This window comes from Echiichthys vipera, assembly GCF_963691815.1.
Source record: "Echiichthys vipera genome assembly, chromosome: 1".
In the NCBI taxonomy this organism is placed as follows: domain Eukaryota; kingdom Metazoa; phylum Chordata; class Actinopteri; order Perciformes; family Trachinidae; genus Echiichthys; species Echiichthys vipera.
In genome coordinates, this window is record NC_139826.1 from 19477328 (window position 1) to 19497792 (window position 20465).

The 20465-nt window shown below is 40.8% G+C and overlaps 2 protein-coding genes across 2 annotated transcripts in view; both read right to left on the reverse strand.

Moving 5' to 3' along the window:
* Positions 1–285: 285 nt before the first annotated feature.
* Positions 286–13623, reverse strand: smyd2a (SET and MYND domain containing 2a). Its single transcript, XM_083914011.1, has 12 exons — positions 13374–13623; positions 11591–11654; positions 10753–10863; positions 9596–9656; positions 8332–8459; positions 7576–7643; positions 6445–6547; positions 6184–6294; positions 3894–4014; positions 3521–3695; positions 2944–3052; positions 286–2666 (listed from the first exon to the last, which is right to left on the reverse strand). The coding sequence occupies exons 1-12, from the start codon at positions 13544–13546 to the stop codon at positions 2583–2585; spliced, it is 1308 nt and encodes a 435-aa protein (XP_083770137.1). The 5' UTR covers positions 13547–13623; the 3' UTR covers positions 286–2582.
* Positions 13624–15460: 1837 nt separating this feature from the next.
* Positions 15461–20465, reverse strand: part of galnt2 (UDP-N-acetyl-alpha-D-galactosamine:polypeptide N-acetylgalactosaminyltransferase 2) — a 55938-nt gene continuing 50933 nt past the window's right edge. The window contains exons 15-16 of the mRNA XM_083914993.1: positions 20257–20376; positions 15461–20158 (exon numbers count right to left, since the gene is read on the reverse strand). Coding sequence (XP_083771119.1) covers positions 20003–20158; positions 20257–20376 — 276 coding nt within the window. The 3' untranslated portion in view covers positions 15461–20002. The remainder of the gene's footprint in view (positions 20159–20256; positions 20377–20465) is intronic.

The following is a 20465-nucleotide window of genomic DNA, read 5'->3' on the forward strand; positions in this document are numbered from 1 at the left end:
AACTTTGACAGGTATGACACTCAATGCACTATGTTGGGTGGAGAAACAACAACAATCCGATCAGATTTGACACAAGCAGTGGTGGTTCAAGACTATTTATAGCACAGGGGCCAGGAAGGCTTTTTAGTGGTCAAATATTTTACCATGATAGTAGCACAGAGGTCTGGGGGGCCTAAGGCTTATGTGATATCCAATTTACACTGCCAAACAGATAATGTTTTTAAAGAGACTTCATGCTTAAATAAAAATAAAATCAAGTGCCATACTGCCATTTATTGAGTTCCACTGACATGGTACAGAAAGAATGAGACACTCAGATGTTATACGCATTCCAATATAACATTCAACATGCCTCATAAAGTAACAGCTCATTACAGAAACAGCAAAAATCCAGGTGGCCTTTCATCTGGTTTTATACATGCAGCAGAAGTATGGATTTTACTGTTTTAACCCCGTGTCACAAGTTTTCTTTCATGACATCGCAGGAAAAAAGAAAACAAATCATACGCATGTTCTTAGAGTTCGGCCAGAAATAAAATCAAGTGCTCAAATCAGGCAAACAGAGTTTAGATGTTGTATGGTGTGTGTAAACCAGCCTTTCCAGTCTTTCCTTTGTAAAAACACACACACAAATAAACATGTGGAACAGATTTGTTGAAACGGTGCTTTTGGATTACTTATGTAGAACTACAAGGCAGGAACCTTTTAGATGCATCATTGCTGGTGACACAGTCACCTACGCAGGAGTTGCTACAAATATGACCATAGGCAACTCCTAACAATGGGGGTATTGCTAACCCTCAGTAACCCCCAACTATGTGGTGCATAAAACTGCATGCATAGTAAACCAGGGGGAGAAGCTACAGGTGTAAAAAGAATAAAGGAATTACATGTGACTGTAGTTCCTCTGGTTGTGCATGGTGTGAAGACTGCAGGCCACCAACAGAAACTGATACAAATGTGCTTACAGGTTTCCCATTTTGACATAAAAATTTAGCGCAACAAGAACCCTTAAACAAGGCCCAGGTGATAATGGCTGTTTCAACTTTTTAAAGCCTCCTTCATTCTGCATGCTTAGCATCACATTTCTATAGAATGATTCAGTCAAATCTACAACAGAGGAAACTAGTTTTAGTACACAAGTTGTATGACATATTTGATGAGTTTGGAGCACCCATTCCTACTAAAGGTAATGCTTCTGTAAAACGTTACCGCGTTGGTACACTCTGTTATGGTTTAAATCATCTCAGTCCATTTAGCTTACAAGAGTGCAACTTTGATTCACCCCCCTTTTACTAAATATTTTATTCATTAAAATATAACATTAAAGTGTATCGTGATAATATCTGCCCTCATTGTCGCCTGATGTAAAGGTATGTTCTACCTAAAGGTAAGTTACACTGCATGTTAATATTCTGCCCACTGCTGAAGTGATTTAATTCCCAGGGTAATAACAGTCTGCTTTCATGATGCTTCTGAGAAAAAACTAACAATAAGGTACTATAATGCATCTCTTGACAAATGACAACAAAAGCTACATTGTTGTGCCTTTTTTTTTTCCTGAGAGCAAATGGACTCTGAGCCAGGATCATTGTTCAGGCCACAGTACCAATGTCTTCACTGCAGTCCCTGGTCTCAGATCAGCACCTTTGTTTAATACAATGCAATGTGAAGAGTGATTTTTAGCTGATTCCTTGTCAGTTAAACCCATGGCCCCTTTGGTCAACAAGCATCATATGAAAAAAGAAAACACACATGAACAATAAAACATGCAATAATTGTCCTGGTTCTTTAAGACAAGCCAATCACACCACTGGTTATTCATTCAGGAATAGTTCTTTGCGTTCTCTTCTCCACTGCTACAGAGTACCTGATGCATGGGCAGTCATCGTTCTCCACAGTTAAAACAAAAATCAATGAAGCCAGAAACTCTGATAGAATTAAATGCATCGGGTGGGAATAAGTACAACTACTCATCAGTTTGTACAGAAGTCCAAATCATTAAACAGCATCTCTGGAGCACAACTGTGCAGCTAAAACGGCATCCACACATAAATGATGGTGAAGCACAGCCTGTTGATGATCAGTCTGTGAATTTTACATCTGAAATAAAGCTTCCTTAACTGTCACATGAAAGCTTTGTTGTTTCTTCCAAAAGACAGATTTAAAGGCAGCCTCAAAAGTTTTCCTTTTTCCCACAGATGTGATCCTTTTTTTTCCTTTTTCTTTTCTTTTACAGAATGACTGTTGGATGGGTTTAATGAGCTTCAGCCTTCAGGAAATATTTCAGGGACTTTTTTTTTTTATTCCAAACATTTTAACCCTAATTTGTCTGCTTTTAACTCCAGATCTGAAAGGAAGTAGGGAGCTGCCAGTACAAAACGTGGTAATCCTCAGCCAGAATATGTTGACGGTAGACATGAAGAAGAAACCCTGCCTACAGAGAGGCATGAAAAACAAGATGAGTAGGTGAATAAAAAAGAGAGCTATAAGATGCATGGCATGCAGCTGTGACGTGTATGTGCAGTCTGTCGTTGTTGCTTTAAGAGAGGTTTCTTTTTGCTCCTCCTGCGGCACCTCGTTTACTTCTGCTCCTCGATTTCTCGTTTGACTTCCGCTACATAATTGTGATCCTTCCCATGAGCCACCTCCATGATGGCAACTGCCTGAAAAAAATACAAAAAAAAGATGTGTAAAATTGAAATCATTTAAAGACACCACGCACAATGTGGTTAGCTCCCAACACATTTGTACAGGACATTGCACTTAATGCCTATAAAGCTGTTCTGTGATCGATACAGATTGCACAGGTAACTGTATCTCTGCATCTCTCCAGACTTCTGCTGCCTTTTACAGCTCACTTATCTTCTGCTTCATTGTCTTTGTCTACATTCACTTTGCCATCTATTGATATGCCAAATGGACAGATGTTTGAAAACTTACCTTCTTCAGAGCTTTGACTCCTTGTGTTTTCTTCTCCAGCCCCAAATACAGACGCCCCAGTTTCAGATACATAGACGCCACGTTCAGAGAGTAGGGTGGGTAATGAACACTGTAGAGAGAATCATTTAGGCATCAAGCTAAGCAATGAATGCCACAGGAAACAATACCAAAACCATGTTGAGCGTGAGTGTACTAAAGGAACATAATATAACATGTCTTGTAGTGTTTATATTGTTAATGGGACAAAGAACACTCATTGTAAAATATGTTAACCTGTATTAACATAGTAGTAGAGTACGAAGTCAATAAAACATTAAGTGTTCAGAGCTGCAAAGTACAGTTACAACGAAAAATCAAAAGACTAAATGAATTGACTATATGAATTAAAATCCTCATGCTTAAAAGAACTTTGTTTTGGAGAAAATATCATTACAAAAGTAGGGCTTTATAACCCACCTCTGTACTGAGGTTATCTGAAAGTAGTGCTGCTGGTACAACTGACTGACTTACTGTATATTAGCTTGGTCTATTGTGACTGCATTACAGCCCCCTGTAGATCCCTCACACTTGAATTCACCTGTAAGGCTGAATGATCTTCTCTCCGTAGCTCATAGCTCCGTCCCAGTCCTGCATGTAGAGGCAGACACCCATGGCCTGATACATCATATGCAACATGTAGACGTTAGTGTCTGCAAATATAGCTCCCATCTTCTCCAGGCTGAGCTCACACATTTCCAGCAGCTCACTGGGGGGTGCCAGAGAGTCAAGGAATGACGGTAACAATGAGGAGAAAGAAGAGGGGGTCGGGAAGTGAAAGGTTGATAAAGAAAGAAGACAAACTGACAGGCTGAAAGGGAAAGGACTTAAGGTCAGAGGAAATGGACACAAGAATTTAAAAAAACCGAAATTGAGGGTAGAGAAATACAGTTCTAAACAGAGGAAGAGGATATTTTTGTAGTGTTTGGCTCTCCTGAACTCCTCGATGACATTCTTCGCGTAACAGACCATAGATAGGATTTCCTCAGGCTCTGGTGGAGAACTCCGCTTCCTGATCTCCATTTTTGCTTTGTCCTAGAAAGCGATGGAAAGGAATAACATAAGGAACCGTTGTACGAATACATAAACATAAAATATTCTAAAGCTTTATGGAAGTTATGTAAAACTAACAACGGTACAAACTATAACAGTTGCATTACTAACCGCGTCCCATTTTCATACTACTGTATGTACACCAATCTTGACTAGTACTCAAACGAGTCAGTGCATATACTGTAGCGCACTGAATATGCCTATTATCCAAGTATGATGTTGATTTATTGTCCCACAATGCAATTCACAATGGGAGCTATAGTCACAGCTGGAAATTATTAGAAACTACTGTCTGAGACAGCTCCTGGGAAATCTCACAACATATGTTGGTTTTTCATTGTTTCCAAATGCCAGTCATAGTCAAAATGATATATGTTGCCACATGTCTGGGATTGTTTCCTGCCCAATGAAGATAACTAACTATAAAGCAAGAATGTCTGTCTGTCTTTCTGTGTATCCTTCGCATACCTCGAGAACCGTTCATCGGATCTACTTCACGCTTGGCGGGTATATTTCTGGGGACCCCAATAGGTTTCTTTGCCAAATTTGATGTAATCTGACCAGATGGTGGCGCGATAACAATGATCTTTATGTTTTGGCCTGAAACCTTTGAACCCTAAGTCTCAGAAACATTTTTTTTTTCCTGGATTCTGTGGGTCCGGATGAATCTGTCCATATACGTCGCCACTATTTGCATCTAGATCGATTTCTGCCTTTCTGAATTGTGTCCAAATCTGTTTTTTCACTACTCCTACATTGCCAAATTTGTGACAGAATATCTCTGGACCAAGCTAAAAGAAAATTACTGTTTCTAATTTCTGATGTTCCATTCAGTTTTTCTATAGCTGGCCCTCAAAGTATGCTGAGAAATATCCTGAACGTTTGTGCTATTGCAACCACATTCGGTGAACATAAGTACATATGATGACTGAGTGGCATTTGGTCAATAGGTGGCGCTGTCTGGTTTGGATGGGCCATCAAACAGGACAGGAACAGACTACAACGGACAATCAGGTCTGCAGAAAATCATCGGGGCCAACCTGCCCTCCATTCAAGACTTATACCAGTCCAGAGTGAAGAAGCGGGCAGGAAGGATCACTGCAGACCCCTCACACCCTGCACACAAACGGTTTGAACTTCTTCCCTCTGGTAGGCGTTACAGAGCTCTGTATGCCAAGACCACCAGACACAAAAACAGTTTCTTCCCCCAGGCCATCTCCCTGATCCCCCCATAATCCACCTGCCATTGCATGCCCATTTGCACTAAACATGTATTTGATATTTATATCTTTCATCCCATCTTCTTTGGTTAAAACTTTTTGTATTTTTCTATGTTTTTTGTATTTTTCTGTATTGTGTACACAAAGAGAAAAAATCCGGAGTCAAATTCCTTGTATGTCTGCACATACATCGCGAATAAAGCTGATTCTGATTCTGTAGCAGCATCATAAAACTCTAAAAAGAAGGAATCTCTGTATGTATGTATGATTGTCCTTTGCATATCTCAAGAATCCTTCATCCAATAGACCAACGTTGAGTGTGAAGTCGATTGGATGAGTTGGATGGTTTTCAAAACGCTGAACTGTAAGGGACCAATCAGCCCGCTCTGAACGGGCACTGAACTAGTGCTAGAAAGAATGGCTAATTAATTAATATTTGTTTAATTTACCCATCACACACCTAAAGCTGCTCAGTCTCTTTGGGCTTACAAGACACTAATTACATTACCTACAGAGGCGAGAGGAAACTAAACTGAATACATGCGTCAATCATATTTAATCAGATGAACAAAGTAAACATAGAATGCTCTCATACGTTGATGTAAGCATTAAACAAAAACAGAGCTATGTTAGAATCTACATTGATTAAACACACAGTAGAATATAATGTGCATTTCATTCTCAACTTCATCCAAATCATTTTCCGCCCTCGTCTGGGACTGAATTAAAAGCGTCCGCACAACGTTGGTATTTATAAAGAGAGTGGCACAGTAAGGACACAAGTAATTCTCCAACAGAGAGCAGAGACTGATGCTGAAGAGACACTGTGGTAAATGCTTCTCAATATAATGCAGAAAAGTTACCTACATTCTATAGAGTGGAGTGATTTTAAAGACTTAATGAAGGCGTATGACTTTCAGTGAAACAGTACCTTAGACCTGGTGGTGCACTCAGTACACTGGCATGTGAAGAAGTAGGAATCTAACAACCTCTCTTTCCTGTCCTCTGTTGGGTAGAGCAGGTCTATGTAGCTGTTAAAGATCTACAGCGAGAGAGAGGGAGATGAAAAGAAAATCATAAAAACAGTCAAAATAAAGACTAATAACCTCTGTATGTCATCATGGTTGTATGTGACCTCAAAATCAAGGTCACCGAGAAGCCTCTGTCTTAGATGAGTCCAGCGTTTACTTACTTCATCTCCAGGGTTTATCTCTTTGACGGCTCTGACCTCAGCCACTGTGCCTTTATAAGTCACTATGACGTTAGGACTACAGCTGTGATTCATCAGTGCTACACTAGAAAGAAGAAAAGGAAGGAGGAGAAGCACAAAAGTAAAAAATAATAAATTTTGATATCAGAGAATTGTGATAAAAAGGAGTTACATTTAACCGGCTTAATGATGTTGGGATTACACAATGATACATGTTTGTGATAATATTTTAAAAAAAAAGAGAGGAAACTAAATTTAAAAAGAATTTGAAGCAGGTGAGATTTACACAGTATGAAATCACAAAAACAACAAGAGAGTGGGAAAAGAAAGTCATGTCAGGACAGACAAGAAAGGAGGAACAACAACAACAACTGATCATTTGATGTAATTTGTCACACGTGGATATGAAAGGACAGTTCCTTCAGAACTTGATGACGTGTTACAGTGAAATTCTGGCGCAAAATCCTCCTATTTTTTTTTCGGGACTTATATAGATCAAATAAGGCCAACACTGATTAGCTCGGGGCATTGCGGTGAAGGCATTAAAACGGTGCCCAACGCTCAAAATAACACCAATCCTCTGCAGTAGCATGATGAGAGTCCCTACACATAAAATTAAGCACAACAGCCTAGTTAGCAAACCTGGAGTTTATTAAAATAGTGTTTGCAGGCAACAGGGTTAAGTTTTGGGTTACCAAACAGTTTGATTTCCATTTGTAGTCCAAGTAGTATTGACCAATCACGTTAAAGCAGGCTTTGGTTGCATGCAGGTAAACAGTCAGTGTAGAGAGCAAAAGAGGTGGAACGCATTGGCCGTCATGCAATCATGGAACCCACGGGCTATTGTCTGGGGACGATTTAGCTTTTCATTTGCTTTTTGTTGTTGTAGAGTTAGTAATAGTTGTTTATAGAGATGCTGCCTCTCAACTCCAACACCACTCTTGCGTCTCAAGGTGCTAATCAGACCTCAAACAATGACGGACACTCGTAGGAGGAAGTTTTGGCTGGCTACAACCAAAAGCCCAAAATATTTGCCTCCAAAGGCTAAATTATCATCAGACAGACAGCTGATGGGTTTCTGAGATTGAAGATGTGTTGACATGAACTACTTACTCGGGAAAAACAGCTGATCCCAGATGAGAGAGCTCTTCATCCTCTATGGTGAAACCATTACAGTTAACCTGGAGACACAAAGAAAAAAACCCCAGGAGAGACAGGAAAGAAAGAAAGAAAGAAAGAAAGAAAGAAAGAAAGAAAGGTGAGACACAAACAAACAGGTGGAGACGCAGAACAGCAGGGTGAGTACTATCATCACACAACTTACATCACCCTCTACTCACTCCAATGGGGAGGAGGAGGAGGAAACCCGGTGGAGATTAAATGTAGCTGTGACATAAGAAGCCAAAGAGGCAGCTGGTGTAGCTTGGATAGAAAATTGGACAGCAGCGCTGACAGAAGGATCAAATTAAAGAGCTAACCGCTGTCGAGTTAAACAGACAGGACTAGAGGGTGTGTGTGATACAGATCCTGGATTCATCTTGACATGTGCTTCAGTGTGTTTCCACTAACAAGTGGAGGATAAACAGGGATGATGTGAGAGGAGGAAGATGAAAAAGATGTGTGAACAAATGCCTTATGAGAGTATGCACAGGTAAACACAGTTTATTTGCACACTGTGTATCTAAGTCTTTTATGCACGTTACAACACAGCATGTCCTTTCACAGACAGACACCTGTCTTGTGTGTCAGCAAAAACCTCTGACGCTCTCCTAACCAGTCACACCACAGCAACAAAACACACCCAAGATCCTGGATCCTTCTAGGAACAGAAGGTTTAATCAGTGGATTTCTAGTGTTATTCAATCTTACCTGTGCAAACAGCTCAGTGAGAGCCTGTTTGTCAGGAAGGTCGCTGATGTGTCGGGCGTAGAAGTGGTGCAGCGCTGCTATGTCTGCTTGGTTCATCTCGTCCTTCTCATTGTCCATCTTATCTAAATCTGGAAAAGGCAGTGAAACACAGACAGAAACAGAATAAGAGAGCCAAAAAAGACAGGCAGGATGGAAAGAAAATAAAGACAAAAAGGGACAGAGAGAGAACGAAAGCTTGGAGCACTGGAGCCACTAGCTGGACCTGAGACTTTTGGTGAAGTGGTCGAGACAGAGCTTCCATGTTTGTCAAAAACTTTGGTGACAGTTTGTGTTTGAAGAAAAATACCAAACACCCTGACTACATTCTTTAATGTGAGCATTTACCCTACATGATATGATACATGACTAATACATTTTTAAGTTCAAACTGTATTTGTCCCAGATGGGCAACTGGTGGCAGGTGTAGAATACACCACTGCTATAGGCCATGTGTTGCTGTCACACACACACACCCGATGTGTCATTGTCTGTCTCACACACACAGACACACGCACGCACACACACGCACGCACGCACGCACGCACGCACGCACGCACGCACGCACGCACCCGTTATTGTCTGTCACACGCACGCATCATTGTCTGACTGACACGCACACGCACACGCACACATGCTTTATGTGCATGAGAGACAGGTGTGAAGGTTAATTCTGTGACAATCCTCCGATGACACATCTGAGCCTGCAACAACAGCGCAGACTAAACGATAACACCAATGGGAGCAGCGAAAACAGTTTGTGGACACCTAAATGGAGCAGTCTTGTTTTGTGCGTTTTGAGATATAAACTCTAGAAACCTTTATCTTAAACTGGACATGGTTTAGTTTCACGGTACCACTTTTGTATGCATTCATGGTCTGATAACGTATTTGGAGTACATGTGCTCACAAGAAGAGCTTCTCCGTACAATCACCGTCTCCCTGACAAGAGACTTGAGAACCTTGCCCAAGGGCACAGTAGCAGTAGTTTTTAATATGAAATTACAGCACCCAGAATCTTGGGATTTAAATCCCAGAGCTCTGCAGACTTGGAGTGAATACAAAGAGACAGAACCAGGACTGGAGGCTACAGCTGAGGATATTAATAGACACACAGCAACTGCAGAGACACAGAAAAATCACTCTCTCATACACACACTGTGTGACTAAAAGTGCAGACAAATGTGATTAAACATACATGCTCATGTATTCATGCACACATACTTACGGGCTTCAAACTCTCTGAGCAGGAGCAGCCTTTCTGAAGGAGTGCGCTCTGTTGTTACTCTCTGCAACATGAGTTATTTTAGTCAGAACAGCATGATAATAAAATACAAAATTAGCTAATTTTCTATTCTTAATGTTTGCTTTATTATGGCAAATTGTTTTGTTAAAGAATTTCCATTCAAAAGTCATTACAACACTATAACAGCACACCAGCTGCTGAGCACAAATGAATGACAGCAGCACTGTCTTCATGAACTCCGGGGGTCCATGTCACTAACACTGGTGGGAAGATTACAAACTGTTTTTGTTTGCTCATGATGCGTTTAAAATAGACAAGAATAGAAATACTTTATTGATCCCAAGCTGGGAAATTGCAGATTGCGGTTTAACGTGGTCAAAGCTGATCTCAACTGCAATATAATAAAAGGCAAAGACATGACACCCATGATAGTCCTTTGACACTACTCATGCAAAAGTATACAAATTAAACTGAGGTGAGTTAAGTCGTTGCTGGTTTAATGCGTAAAATCATTATCAGTCCAGTCACTTATTTTATTAGAATTTTCTTAATTTAAAGTTTGCTTCATGGTTTAAAACTTTGTTGACTTCTCAGTCACATTCTCACACGGCTCCTTTCAGCCCTCAGCTTTCAAATACAGGCTGGTCATTTTGAGTTTTCCTGCCACTTGTGAGGACAGGAGAATCACGTAGCTGGTCAGAATAAACACAATGCATGGTGTCAGAATAATCCATTATTCGTGTTATCAGTTACACCTGTGTTTGACCAGTAAGAAGGTCCACCGTCAGAAAGATATATCGTACGCTCCGCACTGGATAATTGTAATTTAAAACTATATAGTCCCAATTTTAGTATTTCAGTTGTAGTTGCACAATTCTCAATGCACATACAGTTTTCTTTTAGTTACTAGCAAAAAATTGAAAGTTCAAAATGTGCTTTCTCACATTTATACGCAAGTCTTGTACACAGTTTTAACAATAAATTGAGAAAGGTGATGTCTTATTTCATATCTTTCTACCCTCTCTTTGCTTGCAGCTTGTGTTAAATATTTACTGCATAGATATCCATGTTGCTCCCAATAAATAAAAAACATCTCTGAAAGGTTGAAAGATTTCCACTCCCACTTCTTATTACTTCACCTGTTTCATGATGATTCGAGCCACCAGTCTGACGGTCTCTGATGGACACCAGTTTTCCCCGTAGGCAACCATAGCTACACATTCCAGTTTATGCATGGGCCAATCGCCTCTCTGAATAAATACACACACACACAGAGAAAAAGACAGAAATAACAGTTAGTAGCCCTCCGTTATTACACCAGATACTCCCATTCAACAGGACAATACATGAGACAAAAAGCAACAATGTGAGAGAAAAAGTAGACTAAAGTCAGTATTAAGTCAACTAAATTAACACAAAAGAAAACTCCTCTTTTTTACTGCAGCGCACCATGTGGGTTTTTGCCATGAAACTAAAACTAGAAAGAGGCAGGACAGGCCTGGATCGTCATGGCAACAGCAGTGTGACTGTGCGCTCTCTCTCCGTTTCTCGCAGAAAGCAGCCTGCAGGGCGCTCTGCTCGAGTGGTTCTCAACGTGTGGTCCAAAGGTCCAGAGGTCGGTCACAAGAACAATAGAATAAGCTCTGTCCATTCACTCTGCGGTGGTGCCGGTGAAGGAAAATTCTCGTCTTTTGACACCAAAAAAAAACAAGTGACCTGCTAAATATATATTTTGGACAATAACAATCAAATGGCTTAGTTTCTGCCTTTTTATTCTTTGTCCTTATTTATTTAGAACAAATGAGGAGGAGGAATAAGACCAAAACAAATTAGGCTAAAACAGATATACAGAAAAAAAACAAATCTCTCTTAATATTCAATGAAAAACGTATTCATGATCATATGGTGCACATATTCACACAAAGAAACTACCAGCCCTCCTCAAAAATGCAAAAAGGAAGTAGAAAGCTCTCTTACCTGACAGTCAACATTGCAGTAGTAAGCCTGCTTACATTTGCCACACTTAAAAAGATCTTCTCTCCTGTAAGGACATGAAGACACAACACGTTACTCCACTATTTTGTCTGCAGGATTAAATTGTACTCCTCTACTTGAATCAACACACTGCACACCTTCATCTGGGGAGAAATCTTAAATGATGCTTTGCAGGCGGCTCAGAGGGGATCAAATCAAAACTTTTTACTGACATCGTTCTCATCCCATGATATTTAGAAACAAAACACATACGCTCGAACAACAAGAGTTAATTTGTAGCCAAAACTTGACAACAAAAAATGTAACTATGCAAAACACAAGTGATTAAATATTACTGTTTATTTAAGTATAAAGTTGTCTGTATATGAGCAAATGCTCATCCACCCCCACTGCACATATGCACCCCTGGTCTTCTCCTCTCTTTGGACACATGGACAACTATATTTAGCACCCTAACCTTTTGCTGCTCTACAAACCTTAACGGCAGCTTTGGTAGGACGCATGTGTGTATGAAAGCATGAGAAGGAGACTTAATTTAACTCTAAAAAGTATCATAAAGTGCATCAGGTCTCAACAGGCCAGAAAGGAAAGTTATTAGAGGACTGAACATTAAAAGGTACAGGGCACTGCAGTTTAACCTTTTTTATGTGTTTGACATAGTACACACAGACAGACACACACACACACACACACAGAGACACACACACATGTCACATATTCTATGAATGTTGTTCACCGCCCTTTCTATCAACTCCACATCCTTCACCGTTACTGGAGCACTGACACATGGCTCAAATGCATGTTCGACTGATAAATGAGTGAAACTTTAAACACACAAAATAACAAAGACAGACCATGATAACATGAAGACTACACAAGTTTTTTTAAAGGTCAAAGTGTCTTTAAGTGCCTTGTTTTTGTAGATTAATGATCTTTAATGTGATAGAAAAAGAGAGAATCAGAAAATCTCCACATTAGAGAGGCTGACAACCGCTTATTCTTCGATAAATCTATCTATGTCAAAATAAACAGAGATTAGTTTTCTGTAATGCACTTACACACTGTGCACTTGACTAATTGTGGCAGCTCTACTTACTGCTGCTTGGCCTTTAGGTGCATATGAACACATGTAGGACTTGTGTAGGGATAAACAGAGGCTGATTTGAGCAACTAAGTGCTTCTTTAAATGAGCATACAGCCTGTGATTATGTCGTTTGTGCAAGCGTAATAGGAGACTCGTTAAGACTAAAAGGAGAGCAGGCTCCTGTTTTGTGGCTGTAGACCACAGTAAGGATGTTATCCGTGAATGCAGCATCGCTTTTGGGGGGGTATGAACGTGTTTGTTGTCATGAGTATAGCTGAGATGTGCTTGGTTTAGTATGTGTGCACTGGTGCATGTGTATACATTTGCTATCCCTTTTATTAGTTTATTTTATTGCTGCAAACTGGATTGCTCTAACAGATTCGTTGTCTAACATGCAAAGACAATAAAGATCTATCTATTTTAGACTCTCCTGGCTGTGCAGTGCTACAGACAAATGCTGCAGTGTCAGTCAGGTGAGCTGCCTCTCTGCACTGACCCATTTAAGGCTGCAGCAGCTCGGTAGGTGTCCAGAGGTTTGACAAGCTAGCACAGCTCCTGTAGTGAGCAGGTTAGCCAGCGTGCAGCCGGACACACCGCTCACTGTGTGCCGTTTTGACCCAGGCTCAAACATAAAACCTCACATTTCACTTTCGTCTGTTTTTATAGACACACAGATGTTACCTGCTGAAGCAGTTCTCACAGTGAGCTCCTCTCTCATTCACCGTCAGCACGTAGGAGTAAGCGGGGCAGGCGAACACCAGCTCCCCCTCAGAGAACAGCCTCACCGCCCGCAGGCCTCTGCCGTTGCCCGGACTCAGGAACCGCTCCGTCCCCTCTATACCTTCGTTCTTCATGGCTGCTCCTGGTTTACGGTTCTTCTGCTGTGGGGTACAGCCAGCCAGCCACCACCTGTGTCTGCTGGGTGCTTTAATCAGCGTCTGCCCCTGAGCGCCAGTCTTCTTCTCCGGTCCTCTGTGTGTCCGCTGTGGCTCTCATCGCCCCCTGCTGGACAGGCGACACCACCGACGGACGACCAATATATGTATACAGGTGACCCATGGACTGTATAAAAAACTATAACCCCAGAGGTCTCAAACGTTTTTTTGGGCCAAGGACCCCTCAGCTGACAGAGAGATGAAGCAGGGACCCCTACTACAAATGTTATATAGAAAAGAGTTGCATATTAAACTGGGCCTAACTGCTCGAGGGGTCTAAAGCCTATACACACAGCTTGTTATGGTGCATACAATACTAACATATTACACTGATCATTATTGACATATTTATACATCATATGTTAATGTTAAACACACATTATAAAAGCACATTGAATCCTTCAGCTCAACTGTATCTCTGCATGACTACCTTAGTGGCTTTAAGCCTATCATCATGGTTGTGTACATGTTGTTGTTTTTGTTTTTTTACAAATGTATCTTGTGGGGGAAAAATCTCAGCAAAGATTATCACACAATTTGGTGGACCCCCTGTTGAAGTTCCGGCCTACTGCATGTATGATGCAGTCTGTGTCGAACAGATACACTGATATAAAAAACAGCATTTATACATCAATTGTCTAATTCTGCTTTCTTTCTCTGCTGCGTTTGTCAGATCCTGGTTTCACTTGTGTGTCCAGCGGTGGAATGTCAGTACAATCACCTAAGTAAAGCACAGTTTTGAGGTACTTGTTAATTTGATGCTACTTTATACTTCTACTACACTACATTTTGGAAGCTAATGTTGTGCACTGCACTACATTTATCTGACAACAATAGTTTGCTTATTTGCCGACTCAAATTATTAATACAACAAATAAGTAAAACAAATAAAGTACATTTATATGTATTATGTTTGAAACTACCCAACAGTATATAATTATAATAGCTTCACGTTTACCAGTTGCAAAATTAAAATTATGTACACATCAACACATCAATAATGATAATCCAGTGATATATTATTATGAAATGGGCCACTCTACATAATTAATACTGTGAAGCACTTTAAGTATATTTTCATGCCAATACTTTTGTAATAACTTAAGATTTCTAATGAAAGTTTTATATAACTTTTACTTGTGTTGTTACGCTGCTGTGTTGCTACTTTTACTCAGCTAAAAAGATTAGATGTTCAACAGTAACATGCTGATGTCAACATACTTTTGTTTTGTTCAGGAATCTCAGAAAAACAAAATGATTCAGAGCAGAGCCCCGGCTGGACCAAACATGGAATAAAGTATAAAGTATTTTGTCCATATAATGCACACTGCATCATAAATGTGTCACTACATTAACCACATTTCTTTTGCCCCAATAATGATGAAATACTGTATTCCTGTATTTAGATTAGAGAGCACATTTGCACAGTGTATCATGTGGTTATTTGGACTACAATATGCTGCCGTGTAACTAAATAATCAAAAGCTCCGCCAGGATTTTTCTACTAATGTTGCCCAAAATGCTGCCTTATTGTACAGCATGTGGACGGTCGAAGGTCAGGCTGCCAAGATTCAAACCAGAGTGACAATATTAGACTGATGGATGGAAAAATAAGCTCTTTCTTTAAATATTAAAGTTTGAGAATACATGTAAGACACACTGCTGTCCATCCTTAGACAAAGAGTTGCTGCGTAACTGTGAAAAGTGCAACAGAAACATCAACACACTCAGTTTTGTGTTGGTGCTTATGTATCTATTGTCTCGCACCATCTCACAACTGAAGCAGACCAAAATACTCGACACTGTTTAGTTTATATATATAAATGCATTTATTTAAGTTAATCATTTCTCCTCATTCAAAGTATATCTATAAAACAGGGGACAGTTAGAAGCGCTGAACAGTCTGACAACAAAACTAGGAACCGCAGCTGAGTACACTGTGTATATATGTACATACTGTACACACACTGATGTAAGTATAAACAAAAATATACACTTTGACATGTGTGACCCCCTCGTGCCATATAACCCACCACCGGCGTTCAATGAAGCACACTCCTCTTAGAAAAAATCATCACCCTGTCAGTTCATTATGGTTTTACCTTTTATCCGTCATTACTGGTTGATGAGACTTTTACAGTATTTTGTCTTATGTGCATGTTAAGTCCTTCTCTCACGCACACAGACACACAAACACACACGCACACACGCACACACGCACGCACGCACGCACGCACGCACGCACGCACGCACACACACGCACACTTAAGCAGTCCTGAACTGGATATCTCAGCAGGGCTTTTCACATTTCAAGGAGTGGGCTCTTCTTCTGTTAATCCTAAAAGGGGATTTGAGGTGGGCTGAAGGGGAAGACATCCCTCTTGTTAGGACAAATCTAAAAGAACACAAAGCGTGACCTTTACACCTCCTCTCTTGTTAAACTCCATCAAATAAAGCTGTTGATTGTTTTCCCTTCAAAACACAGTGAGTATGAATAAAGTCCTACTGGCTCATTTAGATATACGCCTCCTTTAATGGTAATAAAGATGCCTGCCATCCTCTCTTTGACACACACAAACACACACACACGCGCTAAGGAAACTGCCAAATTTGTACCCCGTGTTCATTATAAAGCGGACACCAGATCAGCAGCTAAACGACGCCCTGCAGGTCTGAATGAGACTGTGAAGAAGAATGAGACACAACATCCATACTTTCTGCAAATGTGCAACAAGTCCCCAGTGACTTATTCTGCATTTCTTAAGACTTTCACCCCTTCTGGTTCTTCCCAATACAGAGAAAACAGGAAAGAAAGCTTTGGCACATTGTGCTAAAGATGTAAACATTTAATCATCCAATCAAAACGAGGCGCTGGACTAAATTATTACAGTCATTTCCTCTGCATATTACATAAAAATAATGAAAAAATCAACCTTCTCATCTTCACAAGAATAAGATTGCTTTAAAAAAGAAAAAGGCGACATATCTCAGCCGTTGTAGCAGACAGTGTTGCCATGGTCACTCAGGTGTGTGTAGTTTGCACTGTGTGGGCTGAATCAACGGTTTGATACCAAGTGAGAGATCCACAGACAAAGAAAATGTGATGAAGAAAGGGGTCTCAAGCTCAGGTGGTGCATTGTGCATCAGAAGATCACTACCATGTGTCCCTTCTTTCCTGCTCTGGTTTCTGTACTCGTTAATAGAGGAAGAAGTGTGTCAATAGAGGGCGCTATACATCACCAAAACAAAACAAGGACAAGGGCCAGATGCTAAAAAAATAAAAACTCCAACTGTATTTTAAGGTTCTCATCTTACCAAGAGTGAACAACATTTAAGCATCAAAATCAGATGACAAATGTTAATACTTTTGGATCTGTTCAATGTCAAAAATATATCAAATTAGGATGTTACATCATATACATAAAGGAGTGAAAAATTAATGATTTCTTAAAAATGATAGTACCTGCACACAGCTTATCTTAAGAAATCCCAAACCTCAGGATTATCACAGCAAACCTAAATTCCCATCAGCTCTTTAGTACAATCAATAATTTGCAAAATTAAGACAACTGAGGATGTGTCATATTTTTCTGCAGTTTCTAAACAGAATGGCAAAAAACAAACCACCAAATCTACCTTACATTAGATGTGGGCCCTCAAGTCTGGTCACCATGGCAACAGAAACCTTTCCTTACACAGGCTGGCCCTCAGGCCCTAATGCCCGCAGGTCCTGTGCCTCGCCAATCAGGTCACAGGACGGGCTTTTGAACTCAGCTGACCTGCTCAACTCATCACACTCTGTTTACAGTCGTGTGAACATGGGAGACAAGGCAAACATCAGGTACAAGGAACAAAAAGGCGGAAAACAAACAAAGTGACAGAACAGAGGATGGAAAAGTATCAGACAGCACGGCAAACACGGGCGGCTGTCTTTGTCCATTTCAGTAACACTGTAAGAGTAAAATCAACATTTCTAAGTAAAGATGTGAATGTGAGAGAGAAATACATAGGCAGACATTAAAGAACACACCGAGGCGGCAACTTAAAGGAATGAGGAAATGTGCAATTTTTATAGGCCATTTCTGTTCTTCACCTGTTCAAAGCTGTTTTGTTTTGTTTTGACGTAGTTGCCTTGAAGTTGCCATGTGATGATTAGCTCCAACTGTACCATCATTACTCATCAGTGACCAGCAGCACAGAGGATCGTAGCAGTTAAGATGAACCCATGAGGAGACTAGTGATGCAAAGATGTATAACAGGCATCAGGTCATGAACTAGCAGACGGATACATTTACTGTAAATAGTGTGAGTAACACTATTGGGTAACAGAAACTAAGGAGTGGCACAATCTTGGTTGAGACACTAAAATCCTGTTCCTTAGAAATAAAAAAGCTTGCCAAAAAAAAGAAAGTAGTAGTGTTCTCATTAGTACTTTGTATCAGCAAAAACTGAGCAGTGTTGCTTGTGCAATCAGAAAAATCTGCTCACCTCGAGCAGAAACAGAGTGAGGACTTACAGTCAAACCTTGCTTATTGCAAACTTCTGAACAAATGGTAAAAAAAATAAAAAAAACACACTGATTGATGGAAACCACTGCTGACTGAGTGTGACCGGGAGCTGGTTGGTGATGCATGCAGCTGGAAGGAGCTTTTTCAAAACACATGTGCATGAACATTTCAGACAGTTTGAAACCATTTTCTTTTTGAATGACATCTGTTCTAAGACTGAAATAAGCAAGGTTTTACTCAGTCAACCAAAAAAAGGAATCTCTGATGTCAAGTTTATAATGAGCGCTGGTGTTTCCTTCTGTTGAAGATTCAAGAGCAGGCAGGGGGGGTGTCGAAAGTACAGAAAAACAATCATGAGTAGGTATCTTGTCGTGGTGATGTTATAAATGTCACCGTTATCCTTTTGCAGGCAACACTTGTTATCTCTAGAGAAAAAGCTGCAACATTAAATCCAGTTCGGATGCGATTATTAGACAGTAACCTTCCTACAATGGCAATATTAAACCCAGGCAAAGAAAGGTGTGTGCAGGAAAAGAAGATGTTTAAAGTGAGCTGCTCCGCAGGGAGCAGTCAGAGAGCAGCGAGAGTATGTAAAGGAAAAACTCTTTTAATTGCTCCTCTGGTATTCCTGAAACACAAAAACATCCATTCGACATTTGGTTCCAATTTCTTTTTTGACAAAAGTAAACAAAAAAAAGACTGTTAAGAAGATTTTTTTTTTCTGTGTATTGTTTTTTTAGAGACATAATGGTGTAGAAGTGAAGACGCTGTGGCAGCCAGTGCTACAGCCTGATGACAAACAGTAAATCCTGAGGGGTGGCTTCAAGACACTTCCTGGTTTCAGGAACTGCGTTTCCAGCCAAAACTGGTGTCAGGCCCCCGTCCAAACAAAGCAGAGAAGCTTCTCCCTGAACGCCCTCTCTGATACACAATCTGTAGGAGAAACTGTGCAGAAATCAAAGCAGAGCACGCAGCATTTGTCTCTCCACTTTGTCTCTTTTCTCTGTTGATCCTGTGAACCAATGAGAGGAAACGAGAGGAAAAGCTCAAGGAATCGAGTCCATTTCCTCCCTTTTCGCATAACTCTACGCATAAAACCTCACCGAAAACCACAACCTGAAGCCTCCGTCTGCCGTTACAGGCTCTACCCCCGCATGGTGAAACAAAGAGAGAGAGATAGAGATAGATAGAGAGAGAGAGAGAGAGAGAGAGAGAGAGAGAGAGAGAGAGAGAGAGAGAGAGAGAGAGAGAGAGAGAGAGAGAGAGAGAGAGAGAGAGAGAGAGAGAGAGAGAGAGAGAGAGAACCGGAGGAGCAACACCAACGTCCCATTCTTTCAAGAAGGAAAATAAAGCTCCTGCAAAACCTCCACGGAGAGTTGACGGCAAGAAATAAAAAATATTAATAATAAAATAATTACAAAGTAAAAAGAGTTTCTACCTCACCAGCATAAAATAAAATAAAAGGAACAAAATTTGCTTCTGGAACCATCAATGAAAAAACACTGAGGTATGTAGTTTTGGATGGAAAGCCTCTTCATTGCTTTTATCCTCATCATGATCATCTGTCACCATCCATCCGCCAAATGCAGTCAGTTTCCTGTTTACTCCGTTACGGTCTACAACCCCCTCCCCCAGCGAATGTGTCTCCATGTTATTTTGGGAGGGGTGAGGCTGGGGGAGAGGTGTATAGACGTGACTGGCTGCACCTCTGAGGAGTAGGAGGAGGAGGAGGAGGAGCGAGAGGGATCCATTTATCCATCAAGGTTGTCTTTCTCCTCGAGTCTGTTTACGTCTCTTTATCCACGTCTTAGAGTCTGTTGGTGTCTCTTTCTAATATCCAGCTCTTCCCAGGGTCTGTAGCACCCCACTATGATTGTAAATTGAGGGTGAACTTCCACTGTTGGTTGAGGCTCGGGCTGCAGACTTCCACGGTAAGTCCGCCCATCCTGGCGCTACGGCTGTCCAGACAAAGGTTACTGCCCACGTGGCGAAGCTTCGAGTTGGACTCGATCTGCTCCCATTTCTGGTGAGACACAGTGTCATGACATAAACGATGAATACATTAGTAAAGAAATGTTACAAATGTGCTTTGGACTTTGTTCCGATGTGTCTTTTTTTTACCTGTCTGCTGTCATTCTCTCGACAGCCTTGTAGTTTGATGAGGGTGCCAGCCGTTCTGTCCACCACAGTCAGACACAAGTCCATGTGTTTGACCGACTTGTCCTTGGTCAGGGCCCACTCCTTGACATAATGGATATATTTTAAAACATTAGTACAAACGCACTCCTGCATGCTCACACACTGCTGATAGGGATGTCCTGATCAGGCAG